The sequence below is a fragment of the Ips typographus genome, linkage group LG10 (assembly GCF_016097725.1).
Source record: "Ips typographus isolate SLU linkage group LG10, UJ_Ityp_2.0, whole genome shotgun sequence".
In the NCBI taxonomy this organism is placed as follows: Eukaryota; Metazoa; Arthropoda; class Insecta; order Coleoptera; family Curculionidae; genus Ips; species Ips typographus.
The window spans coordinates 5,414,010-5,440,721 of NC_138431.1; the positions used below are offsets into that span (position 1 = coordinate 5,414,010).

General features: G+C 38.1%; 3 protein-coding genes and 1 long non-coding RNA gene across 7 annotated transcripts in view; 1 reads left to right on the forward strand and 3 right to left on the reverse strand.

Moving 5' to 3' along the window:
- The window catches only part of LOC145734709 (contactin-4-like), an 85,537-nt gene that overhangs the window by 43,081 nt on the left and 15,744 nt on the right, over nucleotides 1-26,712 (forward strand). For 2 of the 4 annotated variants that reach the window (XM_081988247.1, XM_081988248.1), the window contains exons 3-8: nucleotides 6,032-6,206; nucleotides 6,378-6,595; nucleotides 13,432-13,791; nucleotides 18,896-19,162; nucleotides 19,218-19,328; nucleotides 21,113-21,307. In XM_081988247.1, the coding sequence (XP_081844373.1) occupies nucleotides 6,032-6,206; nucleotides 6,378-6,595; nucleotides 13,432-13,791; nucleotides 18,896-19,162; nucleotides 19,218-19,328; nucleotides 21,113-21,307 (1,326 nt within the window). Of the gene's footprint in view, nucleotides 1-5,186; nucleotides 5,341-5,761; nucleotides 5,950-6,031; nucleotides 6,207-6,377; nucleotides 6,596-13,431; nucleotides 13,792-18,895; nucleotides 19,163-19,217; nucleotides 19,329-21,112; nucleotides 21,308-26,712 lie in introns of those variants that run through there. The other 2 variants (XM_081988249.1, XM_081988250.1) reach the window with 2 other exon arrangements.
- On the reverse strand, nucleotides 11,540-14,438 carry LOC145734815 (Golgi pH regulator-like). The gene is made up of 4 exons (XM_081988457.1): nucleotides 14,292-14,438; nucleotides 14,096-14,239; nucleotides 13,895-14,038; nucleotides 11,540-13,823 (listed from the first exon to the last, which is right to left on the reverse strand). Exons 2-3 carry the CDS (start codon nucleotides 14,158-14,160, stop codon nucleotides 13,897-13,899), a joined length of 207 nt encoding a protein of 68 aa, XP_081844583.1. The 5' UTR covers nucleotides 14,161-14,239; nucleotides 14,292-14,438; the 3' UTR covers nucleotides 11,540-13,823; nucleotides 13,895-13,896.
- Nucleotides 14,465-16,224, reverse strand: LOC145734953 (uncharacterized). Its single transcript, XM_081988628.1, has 2 exons — nucleotides 15,886-16,224; nucleotides 14,465-15,826 (listed from the first exon to the last, which is right to left on the reverse strand). The coding sequence occupies exons 1-2, from the start codon at nucleotides 16,222-16,224 to the stop codon at nucleotides 14,561-14,563; spliced, it is 1,605 nt and encodes a 534-aa protein (XP_081844754.1). The 3' UTR covers nucleotides 14,465-14,560.
- LOC145734822 (uncharacterized) lies at nucleotides 19,735-20,560 on the reverse strand. Its single transcript, XR_014179496.1, has 2 exons — nucleotides 19,955-20,560; nucleotides 19,735-19,890 (listed from the first exon to the last, which is right to left on the reverse strand). It is a non-coding gene; the product is annotated as an uncharacterized LOC145734822 (long non-coding RNA).

Genomic DNA, 26,712 nt, shown 5'->3' on the forward strand with positions numbered 1-26,712 from the left:
GAAAAAATAATACAAAATTTGGTAGAGTCAAGGAGAAATGCGGTGTCAAAGTTTGAACTGCTAGAAACGCAGTTTGAAAGAACAGTCAGGAACAAAATGGTCTGTAAAACCCACTTGGAGTACGAAAATGAGTGTTTTAAACACATTTTTGGAATCCTCATTAAATTTCCTATCCAATAGTCTAAAAAAACACTAAAAAATCGAGTATAGTCAGTTAGAAAAACAGTGTCAAAGTTTGAACTAACAGAATCACAGTTTGAAAGGACAGTCAAGGACAAAATCGCCTGTAACACCCACTTGTAGTGTGAAAATGACAGTTTTAAGCACATTTTTGGAATCCTTATTAAATTTCCTATCCAATAGCCTAAAAAAATATCACTAAATTCGGTACAGTCAGAGAGAAAAACAATGTCAAAATTTGAAGACAGACCTAATTCATAATGTAAATTTAATTTGTACACACGAGGGGGCGTTCAACGTACCAAAAAAAAAATGAAATAATGAATTCGCTTCCTCAGGAAGTCGAATATTCTGAGCCATAGGGTAGAATATGCTCACTCACGGTACATAACTATCAACTAGCTTAAGGTACTTAAAACTGACTTGGAAGTGTGAGGAAAACAGGCATTACTCTAATTTAAGGAAAACAACGTGTGTTTCTTCAGAATTAACGAACAAAGACGGTTTTACGTACGATCCAATCTAAAACGTCGTGGCCAATGATGGCGTCTGCCGGACGGGATTAAAAACTTTTCCAATATTCAGCCACATTCGAAACGAGGGAAGGGAGAAGAAACCACCGTAAGCGACGCTCGGAGACTTTCCCTTGTCCCAAAAGGGAATTCCCAACGGACGAAAGGTCATTTCGTCCCCGGATATTCTAAACACACACACTCAGACGGCTTTTCCATTTATTTTTGCCTCTCTTCCTTGCATAACCGCGTTTCTCTAAGCGGTTCGCGTTCTCCTTCGCTGTTTATGGCAAATTGTGTTTTGATTGCGTCCTTCCTTTTTCCATACGATTATCATGAATAATTCAAGCCCGATTTTTGGCGTTTGCGACAAAAACGTCTCCATTTGTTGTGGTTAAGTGCGAAATGGGAATCGTGCGCCCTTAAGTGGTCCGACACAACCTATCGGTGTATGTTTTGATAACTTTTCTCAAGTGGCATCCAACCGATATTCTTTTTGTGTGGTAGCATCCCTAAGGTGAGACGTACACAAAGTGGATTCTTACACATTTCTTAGATGGGAAAAATCAAACCATCTACGATGTGGAAAATGATGATAATATGGGCGAAAAATTTTAATTACTTTCTCTGGAAGATTTCCTCGCAAAAATTTTAATTTAAAAATTCTGTTTATGTAGATCTGGTGCCGCATTATGAATTTCGTTTACTCCGCAATTTTTCCCCTCTTTCCATTTTGAATGAATATGCACCGAGCTTAATTAATTCGCCGGTAGTCAAACTTCAATAATTTTTGCGAAACGTAACGGAAATGTCTTGTGAACTACTTTAGTATGTTGTTTTATTTCAATTTGAAAATGTAAATTGAATACTTTTAGTCGTGCTAGATGCGACTTTCCTATTGAATTAAGCGAGTTGAACCGATTTTCGTAGGAATGAGTTTTGCAACTTTTGCGGATCGACCGGCAGGAAACCGCCCATTTACCGTTTTATCTAGTCGGCAACTTTCCGTATAGAGCAATCGGAAATTGGGCGTGGTCCAGTCTTCTTTTCTTCATTTGGATGCATTGAAATTGCGTAATTTCATTGACTTTGTGGACAAGAGAAGGTGGAAAGTTTGAGGTTAAAACCGACACTAAGAGCAGTATACCAGTCCATAAATCATTTATTTTACAAGCGAGCGAGCTCTTTATAAACCCCCGCTGATAGACAGTTTAAGACCACTTGATCACACTCTAGAAATCCACTCTGCCACCAATAGATATATAGATATAGCCCTTTTTGGAGAACCTCTCATCGTCTTTTACGGCTTCTCCTCTTCTTCCACTTTTTAATTAAAACGACAACGTAAAACTGTGAGAGAACGCGTACAACTTGTACCGGGCACAGAAAAGGGAGTAAAATTAGGATTAATTGGATCAATCCCTAAAAATTAAATCGGGAGAGCGGTCAGGGAGGGAGGGAAGCGCAATTAAAAGTTGATCGGACGCCAGACAAGGGTAAATTTGCATTTTCTGTGCAAATTACATTCGATAGATGTCATGCTCGGCAAATAAGTTTCGTCACGTTTAATGAAACCGCTCGTCCGACCCTTCATTATTTTTTTTTGGTACGTTGAACGCCCCCTCGTGTGTACAGGGTGCTCCATTTTCGATGGTTTTACGGGATATAGAGAAAACGGTAATAGATAGAAAAAAAGTAGCATACGTGTTCCGATCACATTTTCTGAGCTGAGATGACTGGCGAAAAGTGGGCGGCGCAAACTTCTTTTGTGTCAAAGATCCGGATACAGGACAGTCAAGAACAAAATCGCCAGTAAAACCCACTTGGAATGAGAAAATTACAATTTTAAGCACATTTTTGGAATCCTCATTAAATTTCCTATCCAATAACCTAAAAAAACACTAAAAAATCGAGTATAGTCAGTTAGAAAAACAGTGTCAAACTTTGAACTGCTAGAAATACAGTTTGAAAGGACAGTCAAGGACAAAATCGCCTGTAACACCCACTTGTAGTGTGAAAATGACAGTTTTAAGCACATTTTTGGAATCCTCATTAAATTTCCTATTTACTAACCTAAAAAAACACTACCAAATTGAGTACAGTCAGAGAGAAAAACAGTGTCAAAGTTTGAACTAACAGAAACACAGTTTGAAAGGACAGTCAAGAACAAAATCGCCTGTAAAACCCATTTGTGGTGTGAAAATGACAGTTTTAGGCACATTTTTGGAATCCTCATTAAATTTCCTATCCAATAGTCTAAAAAAACACTAAAAAGTCGAGTATGGTCAGTTAGAAAAGCAGTGCCAAAATTTGAACTGCTAGAAACACAGTTTGAAAGGGCAGTCAAGCACAAAATCGACTGTAAAACCCATTTGTGGTGTGAAAATGACAGTTTTAAGCACATTTTTGGAATCCTCGTTAAATTTCCTATTCAGTTACTTGGAAAAACCGTATAAAATGTGGTACAGTCTGGGAGAAAAGCAGTGTCAAATTTTGAAGTAAAAGAAACACAGTTCGGAAGGACAGTCAGGGACAAAATCGCTGGTAAAACCCACTTCTAGTCAGAAAATATTTGATTTAAGTACATTTTTGGAATCCTCATTAAATTTCCTATTCAATAGCTAAAAAAAACAAAAAACATATCGGTACAGTCATGGTGAAAAATGGTGTCAAATTTTGAATTGTTAGAAACACAGTTTGAAAGGACAGTCAAGGACAAAATCGCCTGTAATACCCATTTGTGGTGTGAAAATTACAGTTTTAAGCACATTTTTGGAATCCTCATTAAATTTCCTATCCAATAGTCTAAAAAAACACTAAAAAATCGAGTATAGTTAGAAAAACAGCGTCAAAATTTGAACTGCTAGAAACATAGTTTGAAAGGATAGTCAAGGACAAAATCGCCTGTAACACCCACTTGTAGTGTGAAAATGACAGTTTTAAGCACATTTTTGGAATCCTTATTAAATTTCCTATCCATTAGCCTAAAAAAATATCACTAAATTCGGTACAGTCAAAGAGAAAAGTGCTGCAAAAGTTTGAAAACACAGTCAGCGACAAAATCGTCTGTTAAACTCACTTGAAGTGAGAAAATGACACTTTTAAGCACATTGTAGGAATCCTCATTAAATTTCCTATTTACTAACCTAAAAAAACACTACCAAATTGAGTACAGTCAGAGAGAAAAACAGTGTCAAAGTTTGATCTAACAAAAACACAGTTTGGAAGGACAGTCAAGAACAAAATCGCCTGTAAAACCCATTTGTAGTGTGAAAATGACAGTTTTAAGCACATTTTTGGAATCCTCATTAAATTTCCTATCCAATAGTCTAAAAAAACAATAAAAAATCGAGTATAGTCAGTTAGAAAAACAGTGTCAAAATTTGAACTGCTAGAAACACAGTTTGAAAGGGCAGTCAAGCACAAAATCGACTGTAAAACCCATTTGTGGTGTGAAAATGACAGTTTTAAGCACATTTTTGGAATCCTCGTTAAATTTCCTATTCAGTTACTTGGAAAAACCGTATAAAATGTGGTACAGTCTGGGAGAAAAGCAGTGTCAAATTTTGAACTAAAAGAAACACAGTTCGGAAGGACAGTCAGGGACAAAATCGCTGGTAAAACCCACTTCTAGTCAGAAAATGTTTGATTTAAGTACATTTTTGGAATCCTCATTAAATTTCCTATTCAATAGCTAAAAAAAACAAAAAACATATCGGTACAGTCATGATGAAAAATGGTGTCAAATTTTGAATTGTTAGAAACACAGTTTGAAAGGACAGTCAAGGACAAAATCGCCTGTAATACCCATTTGTGGTGTGAAAATGACAGTTTTAAGCACATTTTTGGAATCCTCATTAAATTTCCTATCCAATAGTCTAAAAAAACACTAAAAAATCGAGTATAGTCAGTTAGAAAAACAGTGTCAAAATTTGAACTGCTAGAAACACAGTTTGAAAGTTCAGTTAGACCCATTTCAGCTCAACCAGGGCTTTCTGGTGAAATAACTCGGTTACAGCTAAAGAAGACACTGACTGACTAATCTAGTTTCAATTTTTTTTATAAAAGTGCTAGAAACAGATTAAGCAAGGCCCTTATAAACATTAAGTTCCACTTGAGCATAATCTAATTAAAACTAAAGAGTTTACTAGTGAATGTTTGTAATACATAACCAAAACTATCGCAACGTTCCCTAAAGTTTCGTAATACACTGGTCCAATATTGCGACCGTTCCACACCTAATTTGCTGACAAATAGCTTAGGAAGAGGATATTCACTGGCAAAGTTTCTCCTCCCTTTGGCACATTATGCCCCCTCCAATCCATGACGAGTCAAACACCTGCCTCTATTGGCTAACTTGTCAGTTACATATGGTCGGGGCCAGCAAATTATTGTTTAAAAAGAATAGATCGTTGTTTGTGGCAGCTATCAGTTCATTTTTCATACGGTAGGCGGCGCGTCGATTAGTTGACGGCGTGTGTATCGCGCGAAAAAGGTGAGGTTAAGAAAAGAGAGAGTTGTTGTTGATATAACCAAAGAAGGGGGATGTAACACGTTTTGGGGTTTTTCCGAGTATTTTTAAGGACTCTTGCTATTAAACCAGTGTTTTAATGTGCCCACTCATCAAAGACCGGACAGTGATTACCAGGTACGTGGCTTCAGGAAGCGGTGTTTTCTTGAGATGGCGCGACAGGTTGTGTAAAAAGTTGAGATATTTTAAAATGAATTAGAGTTGGTAAATTAGGGATGCAAATTGCAACCAGCGACCAAACATGAAAATTTATTATTCGGGAGTAATTTCCATAAAATAGTTGCCATAAATCCAAATAAGATTCGAGGCACGGAAGGGCGCAATCACTGAAATAACAACCGGGAAATTCTTGAATTACCTTTTCTTCTCTGATGACGTACCTAAAAATTATGATGAGTTTTCTTTCTTATTGTGTGTAGGCGAGAAGGAGAGCAAAAGGTATGGAATCATCTGGAGTAGCACCCAGACACCACGTGACATATCACAAGACTGTTTTGATTATTTTTGATACAAACTTTTAGCTTTTTCGACGTCATTAAATCGGGTCACGTTCCTCTAAAACTGGACAAGAGAGATGTCCTTTCGCGTTAAAACAACAACAGCGTAAACGTCAAAGGACATAATATCGGCCATTAGCCGTGAAAGCGTCCATAATCCTGGAAATCCATTAAATAAATGAACCGATCGATAAGCTATTCTGTTTCGGCGAGCTAATTGGACAAAGCCGTAACTTCCCTTTGACCGAATATACTGTTTTTCTGATTTCTGCTTCGCATATTCATATATTATATGGATTGGACTTTTGCAGGACACGCAGAATCAAAGACACACACCAGACATCCGCATCGTCGACCCACCCGAGCTGACACCCGAACGAACTTGAGTTACCAGAAAACCAACTCAAACGGTGAGGAGTACACTCAAATGTTTGCCAAGCAAAACACGAAAATCGTCCTGGATTGTGCCGTCAACATCAATTTTAGGTGAGATGGCAGTAAAGCTTTCCTGTGAACTTTTTTGAAACTTTTAAAGCCTCCCCCGTAGAATGCATTTCCGGTTCCGGTGGCTTAAATTATAACTTATTCAGGTCGTTCCTAATCTCTTTCTCAAGACATTTCAACTTTGCTCTTAAATACTTTATTATTGTTTTGCAGCAACAGTATTTGGCTGAAAGACGGACAGATTGTCCAAACGATCCTTAAGGACAATACGAACAACAAAAGGGTGGTCGGACATCGGTTTCTAGTGGACGCCAACGGGAATTTGTACATTGACAATGTCCGATTGGAGGACGATGGAAAATGGCAGTGTGAGGCGGAAGATGGGTTTGGATTCGTTGTTCAGGGCAAACCTGTCATTCTTACTGTTCTAGGTAAATTTTAACTTTATCTAAACCACTTTAATTTACGATTGTCCCTCGTATTGTTGTATTTACAAAATCAAACTAAATTAGAACTCAGAGATCAAAACTTCATTGCAAAAATGTTTTAAAATTGGCCAGAAGCCTCCAAGTAGATCCACTGAACACCTCTTACAGACCTTTAGGAAATGTCCTAAACTTTTCAATTTTTTTAAAAAATATCCTGAGTTCCTTTTAAAATATCTATCTCTGAAAATGCTCACTCTTTTGAAATAAGGGTCAATTTGCCCTGCTGAACATTAAGTTTAATTATCATGAAAAATTTCCTTAAAACACTAATTTGGTGTTATGGCAAATTCAATGTTGTCAAATCATACATTTTCATAAAAACGTACCATATGATCTCATTTCTACAGTAGTGCCAAACTGACAATAAATCAACTTTGATACAAAATGAATGCAACGTTACCAATTTGACCATTTTCTTAAAAACGAACAATATTACGTTTCTACAGTGTTGCAAAACTAACCATTCTTCAAGTTCGTACACAATTTGCAATTTTGCCAAATCATATTTTTACAGCGTTTCAATCTGACAATTATTCAAATTTTCAACGACATAGTCAAATAGGCTATTGTTGTAAAAACGTACAATAATCATATTTTTACAGTGTACCAAACTGTCAGTTCTTCTAGATTAGAATTGATAGTGCTGGGTAAATTACCGGTAAAGAAAAAATATTTCACTTTACCAGGAAAATTTTATCTGTAAATTACTGGTAAATTACAAATAATGTATTTCTGGCAGTTAAAATTCACTGACTGTACCAAATTTTGTAGTGTTTTTTCCGGTTTTTGAATAGGAAATTTAATAAGGATTCCAAAAATGTGCTTAAAACCGTCATTTTCTCACTCCAAGTGGGTTTTACAGGCGATTTTGTTCCTGACTGTCCTTTCAAACTGTCTTTCTGGTAGTTCAAACTTTGACAGCGCTTTTCTCCCTGACTGTCCCAAATTTTCTAGAGTTTTTTTCCGGTTTATGAATAGGAAATTTAATGAGGATTCCAAAAACGTGCTTAAAACTGTCATTTTCTCACTCCAAGTTGGTTTGACAAGCAATTTTGTCCTTGACTGTCCTTTCAAACTGTCTTTCTGGTAGTTCAAACTTTGACAGCGCTTTTCTCCCTGACTGTCCCAAATTTTGTAGAGTTTTTTCCGGTTTTTAAATAGGAAATTTAATGAGGATTCCAAAAACGTGCTTAAAACTGTCATTTTCTCACTCCAAGTTGGTTTGACAAGCAATTTTGTCCTTGACTGTCCTTTCAAACTGTCTTTCTGGTAGTTCAAACTTTGACAGCGCTTTTCTCCCTGACTGTCCCAAATTTTGTAATGTTTTTTCCGGTTTTTGAATAGGAAATTTAATGAGGATTCCAAAAACGTGCTTAAAACTGTCATTTTCTCACTCCAAGTTGGTTTGACAAGCAATTTTGTCCTTGACTGTCCTTTCAAACTGTGTTTCTGTTAGTTCAAAGTGATACCGCTTTTCTCCCTGACTGTACCAAATTTTGTAGTGTTTTTTCAGGTTATGGGATAGGAAATTTAATAAGGATTCCAAAAACGTGCTTAAAACCGTCATTTTCTCACTCCAAGTTGGTTTGACAAGCAATTTTGTCCTTGACTGTCCTTTCAAACTGTGTTTCTGTTAGGTCGAAGTGAAACCGCTTTTCTCCCTGACTGTACCAAATTTTGTAGTGTTTTTTTAGGTTAGTAGATAGGAAATTTAATGAGGATTCCAAAAACGTGCTTAAAACTGTCATTTTCTCACTCCAAGTTGGTTTGACAAGCAATTTTGTCCTTGACTGTCCTTTCAAACTGTCTTTCTGGTAGTTCAAACTTTGACAGCGTTTTTCTCCCTGACTGTCCCAAATTTTGTAGAGTTTTTTCCGGTTTTTGAATACGACATTTAATGAGGATTGTGACACGTGACAATTAAAAAAGATGAAATCGTAATAAATTTGTCGTGACTTTGATAATCCAATTTTAAACTTGCAACACTGTAAGGGCCACTAGACAACTGTCAAAACAGTCACGTGACAATTAAAAAAGGTGAAATCGTAATAAATTTGTCACGTGACTTTGATAATCCAATTTTAAACTTCAAGGCTAGTTGACACCTGTCAAAAACAGTCACGTGACTTTTAAAAAGTAATTCAAACTTACAACATAGTGACGCAAGCAAGATGGTGGACACTACTAAACATACAAGGGTAGTGCAAAAATTACATTCGTTCCAACTAAGACAGATTGAAATAAATTAACAATTTCAGTAAATTATATTAACAATAACAATTTCGAGTTCGCACCGATAAATCACCGTATACACAATAATATGGAAACTCGATACATTAATATTTATAAATCCGCAAAAAGCGAGTCGTAATTAATCAACCCCCCCCGGTACGGATTTAACCACTATTTCTATTCATCCCCGTTTCAGTTAAATCTAGCTTAAATATAATTATGCCCCATTAAATGAACGATTAATTACTGCAGAAATGACAACGTATTATCCATTACAACCCCCCTTAAACCGTCCCTGTTTAGTAAGTGTACCTGACCCTAAAAATCCACAGTAATAGAGACAGTTTCAAATCCGGCTTTGGTCAACAAATCGCCGCTGAAATAGTTTTGAATGGTAACAGCACGAACCCTTTTTAACCCTTTCAAACAGGGCCCCGTTTCAATTAAGTTTATCAAAAGATAAATAGAAATTACATAAAACAAAACGTTTTTGAGGATTTAAACTAAATACGAGACAGGAAGAGCATTTTTGTTGGCACTATTGATGAAAAACACCAAGTCACCTTCTGTAATTTTTCTAAACAGTTTTAAGGGTAGCAACCCCCGTTCAAGGCAATATTAAATTTTTAATCTGATATTATGAAAGTAATATTTTCTAGCTGAATAATGGACCGGCCCGTAAATTTCCTACTGTACTACAGTCTGCTAAAAAGCAATTTAGCTTCCTTGCGGCACTTAATGCAACCTTCCGGAGAGCATTTCAGCGTACGATCAGTTTATTTCAGTGAAAAAAATGGATTCAAAGCAGACGGTGTAAACATAGCCGTTCTGCAACTTTTACTGTTATTGTTTTTCAAGCTTTTAGCGAAAAGTACGCTGTACTTTTCGTAATTGACTGTAATGTTTACGTTGTAGAGAAACTTTCCCCAAAAATCCAGTTTTCTTAACAAAACAGCCATCATAACCCTAGAAATTATGAAAATTATCTACCTCATTTTTGTTAGCGGAAAGTCAGATTAATCGAGCAAACCAATTAAATCGAATTAATCAATCGTTGCTAGAAGCAATTTGACGTGTACCTGTATGTGCATGTCCGTCATTTAGCCGAGTACGCAAAATGATGATAATTTAATTGGACGTCGTGAATTATTGAAGTTTGTTGGACTATTAAATTGCCTGGTTATCGGAATAGAGGCCTTTTAGCCCTTTTCGAGCAACTAATGACCTAGTGACTCGCAAGTAGGTACTGTTTGTAATGATGGACGTAAATAAAGTAAAATTAGAAAAGTGAAATTCAGTGTGGGACAGAAAAGTGGCAGATATCACGTGGTTTTTGGACAATACTCTAGCTACGCAGTCACGTGACCACACTCAAAATACCTGTCATAAATCTTAGAAACACGTTTTGTATCGGCTGAATGCAGAAAAACTTTTCTGAACCCCGATTTTTGCATCTTTTGAGCACAGTTTGATCGTTTGCCAGTCAGGGAGAAAATTGCTTGTCAAACCAACTTGGGAGTGAGAAAATGACAGTTTTAGGAATCCTCATTAAATTTCCTATCAAACCACGAGAAACACACCACAAAATTTGGGACAGTCAGGGAGAAAAGCGCTGTCAAAGTTTGAACTACCAGAAACACAGTTTGAAAAGACAGTCAAGGACAAAATTGCTTGTCAAACGAACTTGGAGTGAGAAAATGACAGTTTTAAGCACGTTTTTGGAAACAATTTACACATTTGCAAATGGTGAAATTGTAAGAGACCTGTCACGTGAGTTTAATAATGCAATTTTCGAGCTTGCAACACTGTAAAGGCCAGGTAGACAACTGTCAAGACAGTCACGTGACCATAAAAAATAGTTTCAACTGTAAAAATTTGGTAAATCAAATTAAGACAGTTGTAAGAGCGGAAATGATAAAATACAGGTCACGTGACTTTGATTATCCTATTTTGAACTTACAACACTGTAAAGGCTAGTTGACATTTGTCACAATCAGTCACGTGACTTTTAAAATGTAGTTTCAACGTTGAAAACTTGATGAATTAAATTTACACATTTGCAAATGGTGAAATTGTAAGGGACCTGTCACGTGAGTTTAATAATGCAATTTTCGAACTTGCAACACTGTAAAGGCCAGTAGACAACTGTCAAGACAGACACGTGACCATCGATGTGGTGAAAATCGAAAATTGCATTATTAAACTCACGTGACAAGTCCCTTACAATTTTACCATTTGCAAATTGAAATTTAATTCGCCAAATTTTCAAGTTTTCAAATCACATTTTAAAAGTCACGTGACTGTTTTTGACAGGTGTCAACTAGCCTCTACAGTGTTGCAAGTTCTAAATAAGATTATCAAGGATTTTACCATTTCAGCTTTTACAATTGTCTAAATTTGATTTAGCAAATTTTTGCAGTACAGACTATTTCCACACTTTCAGCCACAAAATAATGAATGTCATTAGGTCTGTTCGCAGAAAGAATCTCCAACTAGTTGTCAGAGAAATAGGTACATCCATTGGTCACAAGTCAAAATACGTCATAGTCACGTGAACATTCAACCAATAAAACTTGACATTTACTGTTTCTGAGTTGGAAACCAGTCAGTGATTACTTCTGCCAACAGACCTAATAATTGAAAAAAAATTACAAATTGAGAAAAATGCGAAGCAAATTTGTTTCTTATTTAGGTTCATTTTATAAATTTAAGCAATCAAAGACATTACTGCAAATTAGTACTAAAATAAACATGGTCGGTTTGGCAACACTGAAAATTCACCCCGGTACTGTATTCACAATTGAAGTTTTTAAGTTAACACTTAGAAAATAAAGACACTTGTCACGTGTCCTTGATTTTTGGGGGCGTTAAACGGGCCCCACTTTTGCACTTCCGGTAAACGTAAATAAAGTTACGGAACGACACCTGCGACTGAGAAAGTTTCCGGTCGGTTTGGTCCTTCGGAAAAAGCACTGAACGTTGTGCGGACACCGTGAAATCAACCCTCCTAGAAATGGAAATGTCCATATCTAGTCCAATTTATCACCGTCCCTCCTCCATGAACGTTCGAAAGAGTTATGGAGGTAATAGCGACGTAGAAACCGTTTGACTATGGTTGGGTTGGCTTGTCAATTATCGCAAATGTCCAGTTTACTATCGTCTACTAGTCTTTGTCGAATTGGACACCCTGTATACTCTAACTATTAAAAGCCCTTTAAAATCAGAAAAACCTGCAAAAATCAGAACAGAACAAAACATACAAACGAGCACGTTTGTCAATATTAAAATAACTAATATTGTGTGTTCGATAAATTGGAATATGGCGGCGAAGCCCTACAAACAAAAATCCTGTTTGCCAATTTGGCCCTTCCTCTATAATATCCCTTTTTAAACCATTAATTTCAGTGATGGAACGCGTATTTGCTTTTTTTTCGGGGTTTTGACCGGATGCGGTAGGCTTTTACCATACGTTTACATGTATATTTCGAAAGGGACAGCCCTGTAGGGCTCAAATATACGGCTTATTAAAGCCCCTGTTTTTGGGAGTTTTCTGTCTGCCTTAAAACTAGCACAAAACTCTTACATGTCCATTTTGCGGTTAACAACTCATCATAAAAGAATTATTCAACAATTTGCCTACAGAACTAAAAAACCCGTTAGTCCCCTATTAAATTAAGGTCCTTAATGGGCCTACACTCATCCTAATTAAAACGCCGTAAAAAAAGGTGACAAAAGCACGAAACAATCTCATTTCCAAAGCACTTTAACAGAAAAATGAAAAAAGAGCCCCGTCAGAGCCATATTTGCGGCTGGTGGAGCACTTTTGTGTGCGTATGCCGCTCCGGCTCTATCATAATAGAGCCGTTTTTGGATTGCATGTCAAATATGGCCGCGTATTATGTCGTCTATCTCGCTCTAAGTGTTTGTTTTACCCTCTCGAAACTGGCAAATAGAAGACTTGAAGTGCGTTTCTGTTAGGGGACCTTAATTGATGGCCTTTTTTTCCTTCAGGTGCGTGTTTCTAGGGCACAAAGAGCCGACCTTAATTCGTTTTGATTGAATCATCCTTCTGAGGGTGCGTTTTTCTGTTTCATGACCGAATTCTTATGGACGGTAAAGAAAAAAAAAACACACGAAACATTATTATCATTCCAGTTTCGGCTCGAACGAGTTTCTACGTTTCCTGGACAAACAAAAGCGAAGCGCATTTTCCAGGCTCGTAATTTTCCAAACTGGCCGGCCAGTTTAGATATGGTCGAGGAAAACGTCGGTTTTTCTTTTGTACCAAAAACGGGTGCCGGAAACACTATAAAAATTGTCACCCAGGGACACAAAATATGCTTTAAGTAAAAACTATGCTTTAAGGCAACATTTTAACTGTCGAATTAATAATCGGCGGTAATATCCCTAGTGCATTTAATTTTTCCACAGGAAAACAGTTGACAGTTGTCAAGTGATTTTTCCACTTAAAATTTACATTTGTTATACTAATTCTTGATAGCGATTGGTCAAAATTGATAGGAAGGAAATAATCATCTTGATTTCAGATCCACCGAAAAAAGCCTACTTAATGATCGACAACCGAATCCTGGACCCGGGCAACCCTTTCATCCCCGTAAAAGAAAATGCGGATTTAACGGTGTCCTGTGTGGTGGATGACGGTAACCCCACCCCCTCCCTCTCGTGGGAGCTCACCCTAGGATCGATGGCCCTTCTTGACGTGCCCGAACTGCCCTTGGAGGTGCTGAACCTGACGGAAACGCCCATCGAACAGAAAGTGGGCGCCCGGAACGATGCCCACATGAATAAGGTTTTGCGGGCGCACCACAACGCCACCCTTACCTGTTTCGTCCGCCATATTGCTTTGGAGCAGCCCTTCAACGTTTCTGTCCTACTCAATGTACAATGTAAGTATGGTGTTTGATAAGTTCCTCCAAACCTTCAATTTACACCATTTTAGGAGTAAATTTTAAAAATACAACTCCATCTTGTAATGTTAATGTAACTTACTCTCATTGCTTCGATATCTCCCAAATTCCTTTTCGGTTGGCCACCTCCACTTTTCCCATCATTTGTTTTTTCCGAATTACCATCATTTCCATAGTTTGCATTAGCCGTTTGTTGATATTGTGCACCTCAATTTGAGAAACGTCCCTACAATTCAATTTCACTAATACCAACTCTCGAAAGTGGATTTTGCATTAAAAGCACCTCATAAAGAATTTCATTGAAGAGTAGGAGTAGTTGACAGCCCCAAACCCAGACAAGAGAGCCATAACTGTAACCCCAATAACGCCGATTCTAAACACTAGAGACTCGATAGAGAAAAATCCATGCCCCTATGAAGAAAAACACCTAAAGGGAGGCATTAAGTTGCCAAAAGCCCTAATTTGATTGAGTTACTCACCTGAGATGAGAATATCACCGTGCTGTCGAATAAGAAAGTCATTTTTTCTTTAATATGGGGCTCTAAATGGGTTTTACACGCTTAAATAGGAGGCCCCCCTATTTATTTGTTTACACTTCAATTTTAAGGTTAAGTTTTGAACTGTCAGTGTCAATTGTCATTCTAGTACAGCATTGCCGGTTCTACGCTGCGTTGCCACTTTTTATTTTATTTCCCTTGATATATACAAAGTAATTTATTGTGTCAATAAACAATTTCACAAATCCTCGTTACTTCCAAAGGGCAGAGCCCTTCTTAAAGGTCGCGTCCACGTACACGTAATTTCCAAAGTACCACCACAAGCAGTAAAACACTCCAACAAACATAAGCTGCAACAGTCGTTCCCATTTGGTAAACACTCGGGTTCTTGGCACGTGCAATGTCAGAAAGAAGTTTAAAGCTCTGGAAATGACCACGTGTTCGTAGAGGAACAACCCCCCCATGTCTTCCAGCAACCCATCTAATCTATCCTTTTCTGGTTCACTCCAAGTGATCTTTCTTTTAGTTCTTGGTGTCTGAGGTGGTTTAGTCTGAGACACTGAGAGAAACTCTTCTTCAGACCTAGTATAGTACCTGGACAGATTGCGTTTTTTCAACCATCTTCGATAGTCTTCCTCGGTGACACTAACGTCACTTTCCGTGTAGCAAAGTTGTTCCATGGAGAGCACCACGCTGGACTTGGTTTGAGTGGCCAGTTTGAGGGAGTGCAGTAAATAATTGGCGTTGAAATTGTCCACTTGTTTGTTGTCTAGTAAAGGAATTTCCATGTTGGAGACCTCGTTGTCCATATTCTTGTTAGCGGTTTCGAAGAGGATTTGACTGAACTGAATAGATGAGTCTCCACGTTTAAGGTCAGCGTCCAGGTACCTGATCAGCTGGTTCTTGCGTCGTAGTTCTTTGGCCTGTAACAGCTCTCTAGAGGATTTTCGATCCACAGAAACTCCTGCTCGACTTCTACGAAGGTCAGTGTCGGATTGGGACTTTTTCAGTCTTAAAGCGCACCCAAATGGACAGTTTATACCCATATCAGACCTGCTCTGCTTCGGATACTTGAAGGGTTTCACGAAATTTACGCTGGACTTCTTCAACGGCTTCCTTCTCTTTCTAGTTGGAGTGGACGCTTGAATCCCTTCCGACACCAGTTGTTTCATCTTCTCCAAAGGGTTCTCCCATTTTTTCTTAAGCTTTTCATACCCCAAACTGGTAGAGTAGTCTTCCGAAGTGTCACACTTAACTAGAATATGTTCAGTCTGGCTTATGGGTTTTTTGCAGGGACGTCCCAGTAGTTTGTACAGATCCTCTTCATACTTTTTATCAAATTCACTTTTCTTGGGTACTTCTGAAAACATTTCGTTGTAAGGCTTTGCCAATGATTTGAGTCTTTCTTGAATCAGTCTACTCTCTTTCAGAGAATCTTCTTTGAAGTGGACCAGTTTGGAGCTGGGACAATCCTTCCGGTCGTACTGGCACTGGGTGCTCGCCATCGGCTTTGATGCCTGTGAAATACTCTTAAATCAACAGAAAAAATAAAACTTGCCCCAAAATGTCTACTTACTAAGCTTTTATAATGTTTAGGACTGGTGGTTTCCTCACACTGTTTTAAGCTACTCAAAATCTCCTTTTTGTAGATGTTGATCAGTGTATCAACGATCTGAGTCTTGCCGGTCTCGTCCAAACTACCCAGGAAGCTGGCTAGTTTGGACAATTCAGTGTGATCATCCTGGTTTTCGCTGCTGCTGGTCAAATCGAGATCGCTGGGAATGGGATCACTCTCTTCGGTGATGTTGCCCAATGTGGCCTTATGATCCTCCAAGCTATCCCTACGATCGATCACCAGGCCGTTAATCACTACGTGATTCGGGGACAGGGACCGTTTCGGCCTGTGACACTCCATATCGTCAATTTGACAGTTTTCAATGTCAAACTCTAAATTTTCGGTCAGAGAGATGCGATGCGGCGTCGATTGAGATGTTGCTGCAGCATCTGCGCCTCTCAAACTTTCCTGCAAAAGATCAGTCCGAATTCGTGCTGCTTGAAATGGATCGCGTGCATTCTTAGTTTGAGTTGTGCCCTGTTTGTGTTTCTCAGATATTTGGAGCCGTGCCAACCTTTGGTGGACCCCCCTTTGATCTATTAAACTATGTCGTCATCAAGCAGCAGCTCAGACTGTGACCCCGTCCTCAACCTGTTAACGATCAGAACGTGCCAACGTAGACCAAAGATCTTTGAAGAGAAAGGTTACAGATTCATACAATTCACCAATCGATGCGTTCAAGAAAGCACCAAAGATGAAGGATGCTGCTGTAGTTCATTTGATTCAGCGGCTTCACAGACGGAATCATCATCATCTCCAGAAACTTCCTGTAGCCCACCTTTGAAGCTGTCTTGTACCTCAATATCCAGACCTACCTTAAATCCAAATAGCACTAGCTCATTAAAATCTGAGAAGAAGGTAGTGCTAAGGAGTGCACCGTGCAGCATTATTCAACTTCCTAGATGTCCTAAAAGTTGCATTAAAAAAGGAAAGTCCCGAAAGGATGTTAATATCAATCTCCAGGTAAACATGCCTGGAGTAGACAGGAACCAGGATGGGTGTCCTTCAGTGATGGTGTGCAATCTTCAACCCTCCAAATGTAAGAAAAAGAGGAAGAAGAAAAAGCTGTGTGTATGCCCCGAGACTCCACCGAAAGAAGTCAAAACTGCCAAAAATCAATCTTTTCTTAATAAAGTGAAGAACATTATAGGACATAAGACTAAACGAGAATGTCAATGTGGAAAAGACGAGGTAAAGACTACCCAACCAGCTTGCTTTATTCCCTGTCCAAAAAAGACCACCCCGCATTGTGTGAAAGACACTGACTGCAGTTGCTCTTCTTTTGAAGAACCTCCACCATGTCCATGTCCAAAGCATCATCACCGAGTTGATCCGTGCCACTGTTCCGAGAAGATTCCACCATGCTCGTGTTTACCAGGTCATCCACATCATAGCAAACGTAAAAAAGGCAAAGAGGGTTCGGTAAAGTTCCACCATCCACACGAACATCATCGTGATAGTGGACACTCTCGCCACCATAGATCAAGAAGTCATCCGCATCATCATGAAGAAGAAAGTTCTTCCAAAATCCACAAACATCATCATCATGATGATCATCACAAAAGTTCCAAGCATATTCATGAAGAAGATCACTCGCATCATAAGAGTAGACATTCCAGACATGGCCATGAAGATGGTCACGTAGAAAACAGCCATCACCACCATGGAGATGGTCGTTCTAGACATCATTATGACGAGGAAGAACATTATCATGGACATTCTAGACATCATCGAGAGGTTGATCATAAAAGTCATCATGAACCTGATCATGAACACCATCATGAAGCTCGTTCAAAAACCCACACCCATCATCACGAAGAACATTCTAAACATCACGCTCCCTCTAAAAGTCACAAATCCGTGCATCATCATGAAGAACCGAAACATCAAAGTCATCATCGTTCCAGTCATCATGGCGGTTCTGGTCATAAATCCGCTCATCAACATCATCATCGCGGTTCTAGAAGCAGCGGAAGAATCAATCGAATTTCGGAACGCATCAACATTGTGCGTGACAGACGTAGCAGCGAACTGGATAAACAATTGACGTTAATTTTTAGTGAGAACGAAAAGGAAACCGGCTCCGATTACATCCAACCAAAGGACGTTGGTTACGCTTTTGTGACCTATCGGAAACTGGATCCGATGACCTGGTTTACACCGCGCAAAGTCCCACTGAAAGTTGTGGAAACCCAAATAGTGCTTGTTATAGCCGTCAAACCGAATCTAATAATCGTATTTATTGTATGCTGCTGTCAAATTTTGATTAAATGTATTTTTTAAAAACGTTTCAAATTTAAACTTGACAGCTCACATTTCAGTTATTTTCACTGAGTTCTTAGTTTAGAAAAAGTATTTTTTGACAATTGTCGGAGCCAGCAAATTATTGTTTAAAAACAATAGATCGTTGTTTGTGGCAGCTATCAGTTCATTTTTCATGCGGTAGGCGGCGCGTCGATTAGTTGACGGCGTGTGTATCGCGCGCAAAAGTGAGGTTAAGAAAAGAGGAGAGTTGTTGTTGTTGATATAAATGTTGTTGTTTTGGGGTTTTCGGAGTATTTTTAAGGACTCTTGTTACTAAACCAGTGTTCTTTTTGAAACGGGTTGTTTTATTGTGCCCACTCATCAAAGACCGGACAGTGATTACCAGGATTACGTACGTGGCTTCAGGAAGCGGTGTTTTCTGGAGATGGTTAGTACACTATGTGGTGGGTTCTCTAAAATGGGTAGAATGTAACGTTTCCAGACAGAGTAAACATCGATTTGCACTCACAGTTAATTTCAGGGCATCGAGGGCATTAGGATTAATATTAATAGGTAATGTGCCCTGACAAATAACGTCCCTAATACTGTAATGTTTATCTCAATTTAATGCCCCGAGTAAATATTTGTTGATGCATTTGTCAATAGGGTGAATTCAATACAAATACGCTATTTGGCGTTAATTTACGTTTTGTTGTCCAACTTCTAGACACGCCCTCATTTGCCATATCCAGGGAACCGGGGTTTGGGTTCCCGATCCGCGAAGGGATGCCCGTGTCCCTGAAATGCGACGTGGATTCGAACCCGAAAGCGAAACCGATCTGGTTGAAGGACGATGGTGACCCTCCGGTGCTTCAGACACCCGAAGGGTTCCTGAACTTTACGGAAATCAAACGGGAACACAGCGGCTGGTACAAGTGCATCGCCAGGCATATGCTGGGCAGGTTTAGCAGTATCGGATACTTTCTCAACGTCCGTGAGTTGTGATTTTACCGTTTTGAGGTTTCGGAGTTTTAACTGGAAAGTTTTAGATGATATGGAGGTGACCCAGGAGCCTGAGTTTGATGTGGGTGAACTCAGTTCGACTGGGAGGCAGGTGGAGGTTTCTTTAGGTGGTGCAGTGCAGCTAGCATGTCCTCCAGGTAAGTTTTGTTTTGTAACTCTCTCAAATAATTAATTTAGGTTCTAAAAACTGAAAGAGTGTCAAACGTAAAAGCATCCAAAATGGCTGCAAAACTTTTTTTACGAGTGGCTGTAAATTTAAATAAAACTCCCATATGTAGGGCCATAAGGCTGGTGTGCAGTTTGTAGGCAATAAAGGGCGCTTTTTAAAGTCTCAGATAAAATTGCAACTGCCCTGGAATACGTTCTTTTTCTACTATAAATGACGTGTGTCTCGTAACGTCTGGAATTATGGATTTTTTAATCTAATAACATAAAAGGTGTGTCACATCCAGTCGAATTATGGAAATAACTTTCCTAGGAGTGTTTTTTTTTTCTTGCCAGTTTCACCTCGAAAAGTACAACAATGCGAAACGGTTTTATTTATGGAAAGAAGTAGTAGTCCATTTTCTTTCAGTGGAGTCGCAGGAGTACGAAAGGAAGGAAATGACAAACAGTCTTCTCCACAATACTTTTATTATGACCTTAGATGGTAAGGTCTGCTCGACAAGTTTCGGTCATATAAATGACCATCTTCAGGAGCTACAAGAATACCCACTTTACTTGGTGTACAAGAAGTTAAATGTTACAACACGAGAAAACGTACCTCAAATCAGTCGACCAAAGTGACTACTGTCTTTTTACAAGGGGAGAGACAGAGAGACCCATGTTATGATGAAATAGTGAAATTAACAAAGTTAAATAGGTGAACAAAGCTGTAAAATTCAACACATGTAACTATGAATTAAAAAGATTATGTGAAATTTAATAGTTACCTCATTATGGAGAAAAATAACTATAGCACATTAAATCAAAAAATTAATTAAAATTAAACATAAACTTAAAACTAGACCCATTTAGGGCTGGGTGAGACCCTAGGGGGGAAAAAAAAGCTTAACACTTGTGCACCATCCACAGAAAAGGCGATGAAACAGGAAAACAAAATGGAGGTGCAAAAATTTTTAAAAAATTTCCCATTGATAAGCCGTTAATTCGAAGGCAGAAGGGGAACCGTTAAGAGGGGGTTACAATAAAATAAAATCAATAAGTTAGCTGACAACAAGTAGATAGTTCTGCAACCCACAAAGCAATTGAGGATTAACAATAGAACGGTTAAAAACCCGCAACCATTCACACCGCAGGTAGTGAAGTTGAAAGTAAACAATGCACCAAACCAGCAAACAGGTGGACAACGTGTTACGCCAGATGGGGGTGGCTATTTACCACGATGGTGGTTTTATTTATGTTTTTGAGGAGGCGGAATGCGCCCCCCGTTACGAAGTTTGAGGCGCTTTTGCGGGCTCGGGATAAATTTATTTCGTATTGAAATCCGGTCGACAACAAAACCCCGATATTTCCGAGAGTTATCTTTCGTAACGAATTCGAAAAACCGACAACTTTAAGCTCCCGCATTCCATTTCAGGAAACTTTTTCTCGTTTTACCCCCACCGCATTTTTGTAGAGTAAACTCTTCTATTCCACTCACACTTGAGTCTTAATGAACCTATTAAAATAGTGAAAAAAAAAATGTAAAATACAATTAGGAATGAACTCAATTATCCATAATTGCAATAGCCCCGTTAATTGCTACCAATTAAGCAGAAAAAAGTCCAATTAGTGGCAATTACTTTTCCAGTTCTAATATCTCAAGAATTGAAATGATCTCTCTGAGTGTCACTCACAATTATGCAACCAGTCATTCTAATATTGAATGGCTGGTTGCATAAATAAGGCTGTAGACGTAAAGCAGGGCCGTATTTTCCAGGAATCAGCGGTTGTTGGGCCAGAGTGGAGAGCGGCACTGGACGTTTGGATCCAATAGGAGCCTCGCAGGAACTGAGAATTGACAACGTCCTGTACCAAGAGGGAGGGGAGTACAGATGCGTGGCGCCCTCTAAGGAGAGTAGCAAAAGGCTGGAAGCCATAAGGAACGCGATGAGTGTCGAGGTGATAGTGACAGGTGAGTCGTTGAAAATGTCAAAATAATGAAAATTTTCGACCCTGAATATCTCAGAAACTGTATTTTTTGTATAGTAGGCACAAAATAACGTCACAATTTAACAACAAAGACAACTTTACATTGGTTCACTTTGACTGCTCGTAACTTTGTTAGTTTGGCAGTTGGAAAGGTCTAGTTTGCACTACTGTGTAGCTTGTCAAATTGCCTTTTAATCACTCTTTATAGTGTCGGTGGTTAATTGTCAAAATAACGTCACAATTTGACAACAAAGACAACATTACACTAAATTGCTTGGTTCAATTTAACAGCTCGTCATTTTCTTAATTTGACACTTACAGAGGTCTAGTTTGCGCCACTGAGTAGCTTGTCAAATTATCTTTTAACCATCCTGTATAGTGTCGGTGGTTAACTGTCAAAATAACGTCACAATTTGACAACAAAGACAACTTTACAGTGAATTGCTTGGTTCACTTTGACTGCTCGTAACTTTGTTAGTTTGGCAGTTGGAAAGGTCTAGTTTGCGCTACTGTGTAGCTTGTCAAATTGCCTATTAATCACTCTTTATAGTGTCGGTGGGTAATTGTCAAAATAACGTCACAATTTGACAACAAAGACAACTCTACACTAAATTGCTTGATTCAATTTAACAGCTCGTGATTTTCTTAATTTGACACTTACAGAGGTCTAGTTTGCGCCACTGAGTAGCTTGTCAAATTGTCTGAAACATCCTGTATAGTGTCAGTGGTTAACTGTCAAAATAACGTCACAATTTGACAACAAAGACAACTTTACAGTGAATTGCTTGGTTCACTTTGACTGCTCGTAACTTTGTTAGTTTGGCAGTTGGAAAGGTCTAGTTTGCGCTACTGTGTAGCTTGTCAAATTGCCTATTAATCACTCTTTATAGTGTCGGTGGTTAATTGTCAAAATAACGTCACAATTTGACAACAAAGACAACTCTACACTAAATTGCTTGATTCAATTTAACAGCTCGTGATTTTCTTAATTTGACACTTACAGAGGTCTAGTTTGCGCCACTGAGTAGCTTGTCAAATTATCTTTTAACCATCCTGTATAGTGTCGGTGGTTAACTGTGAAAGTAAAGTCACAATTTGACAACAAAAACAACTTTACAGTGAATTGCTTGGTTCACTTTGACTGTTCGTAACTTTGTTATTTTGACAGTTGGAAAGGTCTAGTTTGCGCTACTGTGAAGCTTGTCAAATTGCCTATTAATCACTCTTTATAGTGTCGGTGGTTAACTGTCAAAATAACGTTACAATTTGACAACAAAGACAACTCTACACTAAATTGCTTGATTCAATTTAACAGCTCGTCATTTTCTTAATTTGACACTTACAGAGGTCTAGTTTGCGCCACTCAGTAGCTTGTCAAATTATCTTTTAACCATCCTGTATAGTGTCGGTGGTTAACTGTGAAAGTAAAGTCACAATTTGACAACAAAAACAACTTTACAGTGAATTGCTTGGTTCACTTTGACTGCTCGTAACTTTGTTAGTTTGGCAGTTGGAAAGGTCTAGTTTGCGCTACTGTGTAGCTTGTCAAATTGCCTATTAATCACTCTTTATAGTGTCGGTGGTTAATTGTCAAAATAACGTCACAATTTGACAGCAAAGACAACTCTACACTAAATTGCTTGATTCAATTTAACAGCTCGTCATTTTCTTAATTTGACACTTACAGAGGTCTAGTTTGCGCCACTCAGTAGCTTGTCAAATTATCTTTTAACCATCCTGTATAGTGTCGGTGGTTAACTGTGAAAGTAAAGTCACAATTTGACAACAAAAACAACTTTACAGTGAATTGCTTGGTTCACTTTGACTGCTCGTAACTTTGTTAGTTTGGCAGTTGGAAAGGTCTAGTTTGCGCTACTGTGTAGCTTGTCAAATTGCCTATTAATCACTCTTTATAGTGTCGGTGGTTAATTGTCAAAATAACGTCACAATTTGACAGCAAAGACAACTCTACACTAAATTGCTTGATTCAATTTAACAGCTCGTCATTTTCTTAATTTGACACTTACAGAGGTCTAGTTTGCGCCACTCAGTAGCTTGTCAAATTATCTTTTAACCATCCTGTATAGTGTCGGTGGTTAACTGTGAAAGTAAAGTCACAATTTGACAACAAAAACAACTTTACAGTGAATTGCTTGGTTCACTTTGACTGCTCGTAACTTTGTTAGTTTGGCAGTTGGAAAGGTCTAGTTTGCGCTACTGTGTAGCTTGTCAAATTGCCTATTAATCACTCTTTATAGTGTCGGTGGTTAATTGTCAAAATAACGTCACAATTTGACAGCAAAGACAACTCTACACTAAATTGCTTGATTCAATTTAACAGCTCGTCATTTTCTTAATTTGACACTTACAGAGGTCTAGTTTGCGCCACTCAGTAGCTTGTCAAATTATCTTTTAACCATCCTGTATAGTGTCGGTGGTTAACTGTGAAAGTAAAGTCACAATTTGACAACAAAAACAACTTTACAGTGAATTGCTTGGTTCACTTTGACTGCTCGTAACTTTGTTAGTTTGGCAGTTGGAAAGGTCTAGTTTGCGCTACTGTGTAGCTTGTCAAATTGCCTATTAATCACTCTTTATAGTGTCGGTGGTTAATTGTCAAAATAACGTCACAATTTGACAGCAAAGACAACTCTACACTAAATTGCTTGATTCAATTTAACAGCTCGTCATTTTCTTAATTTGACACTTACAGAGGTCTAGTTTGCGCCACTCAGTAGCTTGTCCAATTGTTTTTTAACCATCCTGTATAGTGTCGGTGGTTAACTGTCAAAATAACGTCACAATTTGACAACAAACACAACTTTACAGTGAATTGCTTGGTTCACTTCGACTGCTTGTAACTTTGTTATTTTGACAGTTGGAAAGGTCTAGTTTGCACTACTGTGTAGCTTGTCAAATTGTCTTTTAATCTGTATCAATTCTGTCAGGGTTCTTTCTGCCTGAAATAGTACACTACTATTTTTGGTTAATTTTAGACACACACCGTGTATATAAGAGCTTGAAAATTTAATCATCATGCAATGTCGTTAAGTACAAACCGGTTGTTACAAGTTCATTAAATATCCATAAGTGCATCAAATTAGAGGCCGAAACTTGGGTTCGAACAAGTTTCAGCCCTCGAGGAACGTTTTAAAGTTTTGTCGAGACCTAATTCGGTTAATTTAAATAACAAGAAGGAAAGCGGGCGCGAAATTTGTTTAAATTATTAAAAAAGGCAGTTTTTGCTGAAGTTTTTAATTTCTCTTTCAACGCTCCCAAGAAAATGGGGTAAAAGGTAGTTTTAAGGTTAGGTTAAGTCAGAAGTGGTTAACGAAACAAATAAGCTTTAAATGACTCTGGAATTTTCCAGAGAAGAAATAATAGAAACTTCTCTCTGAAAGTGGCACTGTAAAGATAAATGACAGTATTACCGGCAGACGGTTTAATCGATACAGGAGTAGGAAGGCACATTTTTCCTATTGCATTTCCCTAGGGAGAACAACCCTTTTTCCTAACCGTATCCAATGTCCTGGGGCTTAATTAATTCGTCTCAAAATCGTCTAGAACGCTTGACGAAATTAATTATCCCAATTTAAAATGATAAACTCTTAACAATTAGCGGAGTGGCTTTTAATAATTCGGAATGGAGTTGCAACTCCTTTTGTGTTGATTTTACTCCCGACACTTTCCTAATTAATTTCTCTTTGTTTGGCTAAGAAGTCCAGAAAATTAGCTGTGCCCAAACATGGAGGGTCCTTTAACTCTCAAATCGGGACTTTTCTCACAATTCCTCCAAACCTCAACGATCACCCTCCGAGGATTGAGTATCGTTTTAATTAGTTTGAGACATCTTGATGTCACCTTCAGCGCCATCTATTTGCCGAAACCTTTGACATGTAAATATTCTTTATTTAGGGCTTTGCAAAACGATGCGAAAGGCTTTGATTTCATTTCTGTCTGTTAAATTTAACCCGTAAGTTAAGTCGGTAACAGAGGTTTAGTAATACGGCCCTATTTACCAGGATAGGAAAACTGGTCCTTTTGGATTAAATCAAAAGGGCCGGAAAGGTAATTCCCGGCTTGTGATAAATTCAATTAGGCAGAAGTGCCCCGATAGAATGACAGACTTCATTTCCGGATGTCCCCCCTAGGGGGGGGGCGCCTGGAAACGAAATGACTTTGGGGACCGCCTCAGCGAATATGAAAGTTCGTTTGCCGGATTTTGGAATTAATTAGGATTATTCGTTTCGACTGATGGAAAATCAGGTCCTGTCTGTTTTGGAGTAGTCAAAATTGACTTTTTAGGCATTTCTGCTGTCTTAATGTATCTAGAAATTGTCAGAAATTACGTCATAATTAGTGAAAATTGTCCGAAAAATGTCCAATACAGTAAAAAATGTTTTTCTGTGTTAGAGTTGTCAAAATTTACTTTTTAGGCATTTCTGGTGTCTTAAAGTAACAACGTTAAAGTCAAACGACGTCACAGAAACTGTTTTCCTCTAGAAATTGTCAGAATTAATGTCATAAGGACTGAAAAATATCCGAAAATCGTCAAATACAGTCAATCATTATTTTTCGGTGTTAAAATTGTCAAAATTGACGTTTGAAGCCTTTTTAGTGTCTTGAATTAGTCAAATGACGTCACAGTGACCGCTTCTGACTAGAATTTGTCAGAAATGACGCCAAAAAGATTGAAAACTCACCAAACAGTGTCAAATACAGTAAAAAATGATTTTCTGTCTAGAGTAAGTATTTCTGGTGTCTTTAAATAGTCAAATGACGTCACAAAGACTGTTTTCATCTAGAAATTGTCAGAATTGACGTCATGAAGGCTCAAAAATGTCCGAAAATCGTCAAATACAGTCAATCACAGTTTCAGTCAGAGTCGTATTGAAAAAATGTCGTATATAGAGGGATTTGAAGCTTAGATGGGAAAATGATGGAAGACCTAAAAAAATAAATAATGATTGAAGGGCAAAATTGGGTAAGTCCACATCTGCGCTATTTGTGTAAATGACAACAGTGCTAAAGGTTTGTGATTGGCCAAGAATAAGCCTCAAGCTGAAAGATGCTTTTTTTGACCAATCACAAAACTATCCACTATGCTGAGATATACGCACATGACAGATAAAAAAATGACAGTTGTGCATTCATTATAAACACCCTGTATCATTCTTTGTGTTATTGCAAGTAGACTAGGGATGTAAAATTTCCGAAAAATTAATTTTATGGAAATTTTTCCCGAAAAATTTATACTTCAAAAAGTTTGCATTTTTTAGGGTGTTGTAATTAAGTACAGAAATAGGAGAAACATAAATATTATCAAATTATAACATTGCTATTGAAATAATTTCATCAAAAATTCTTAAATTAATCTGATTTATTAGG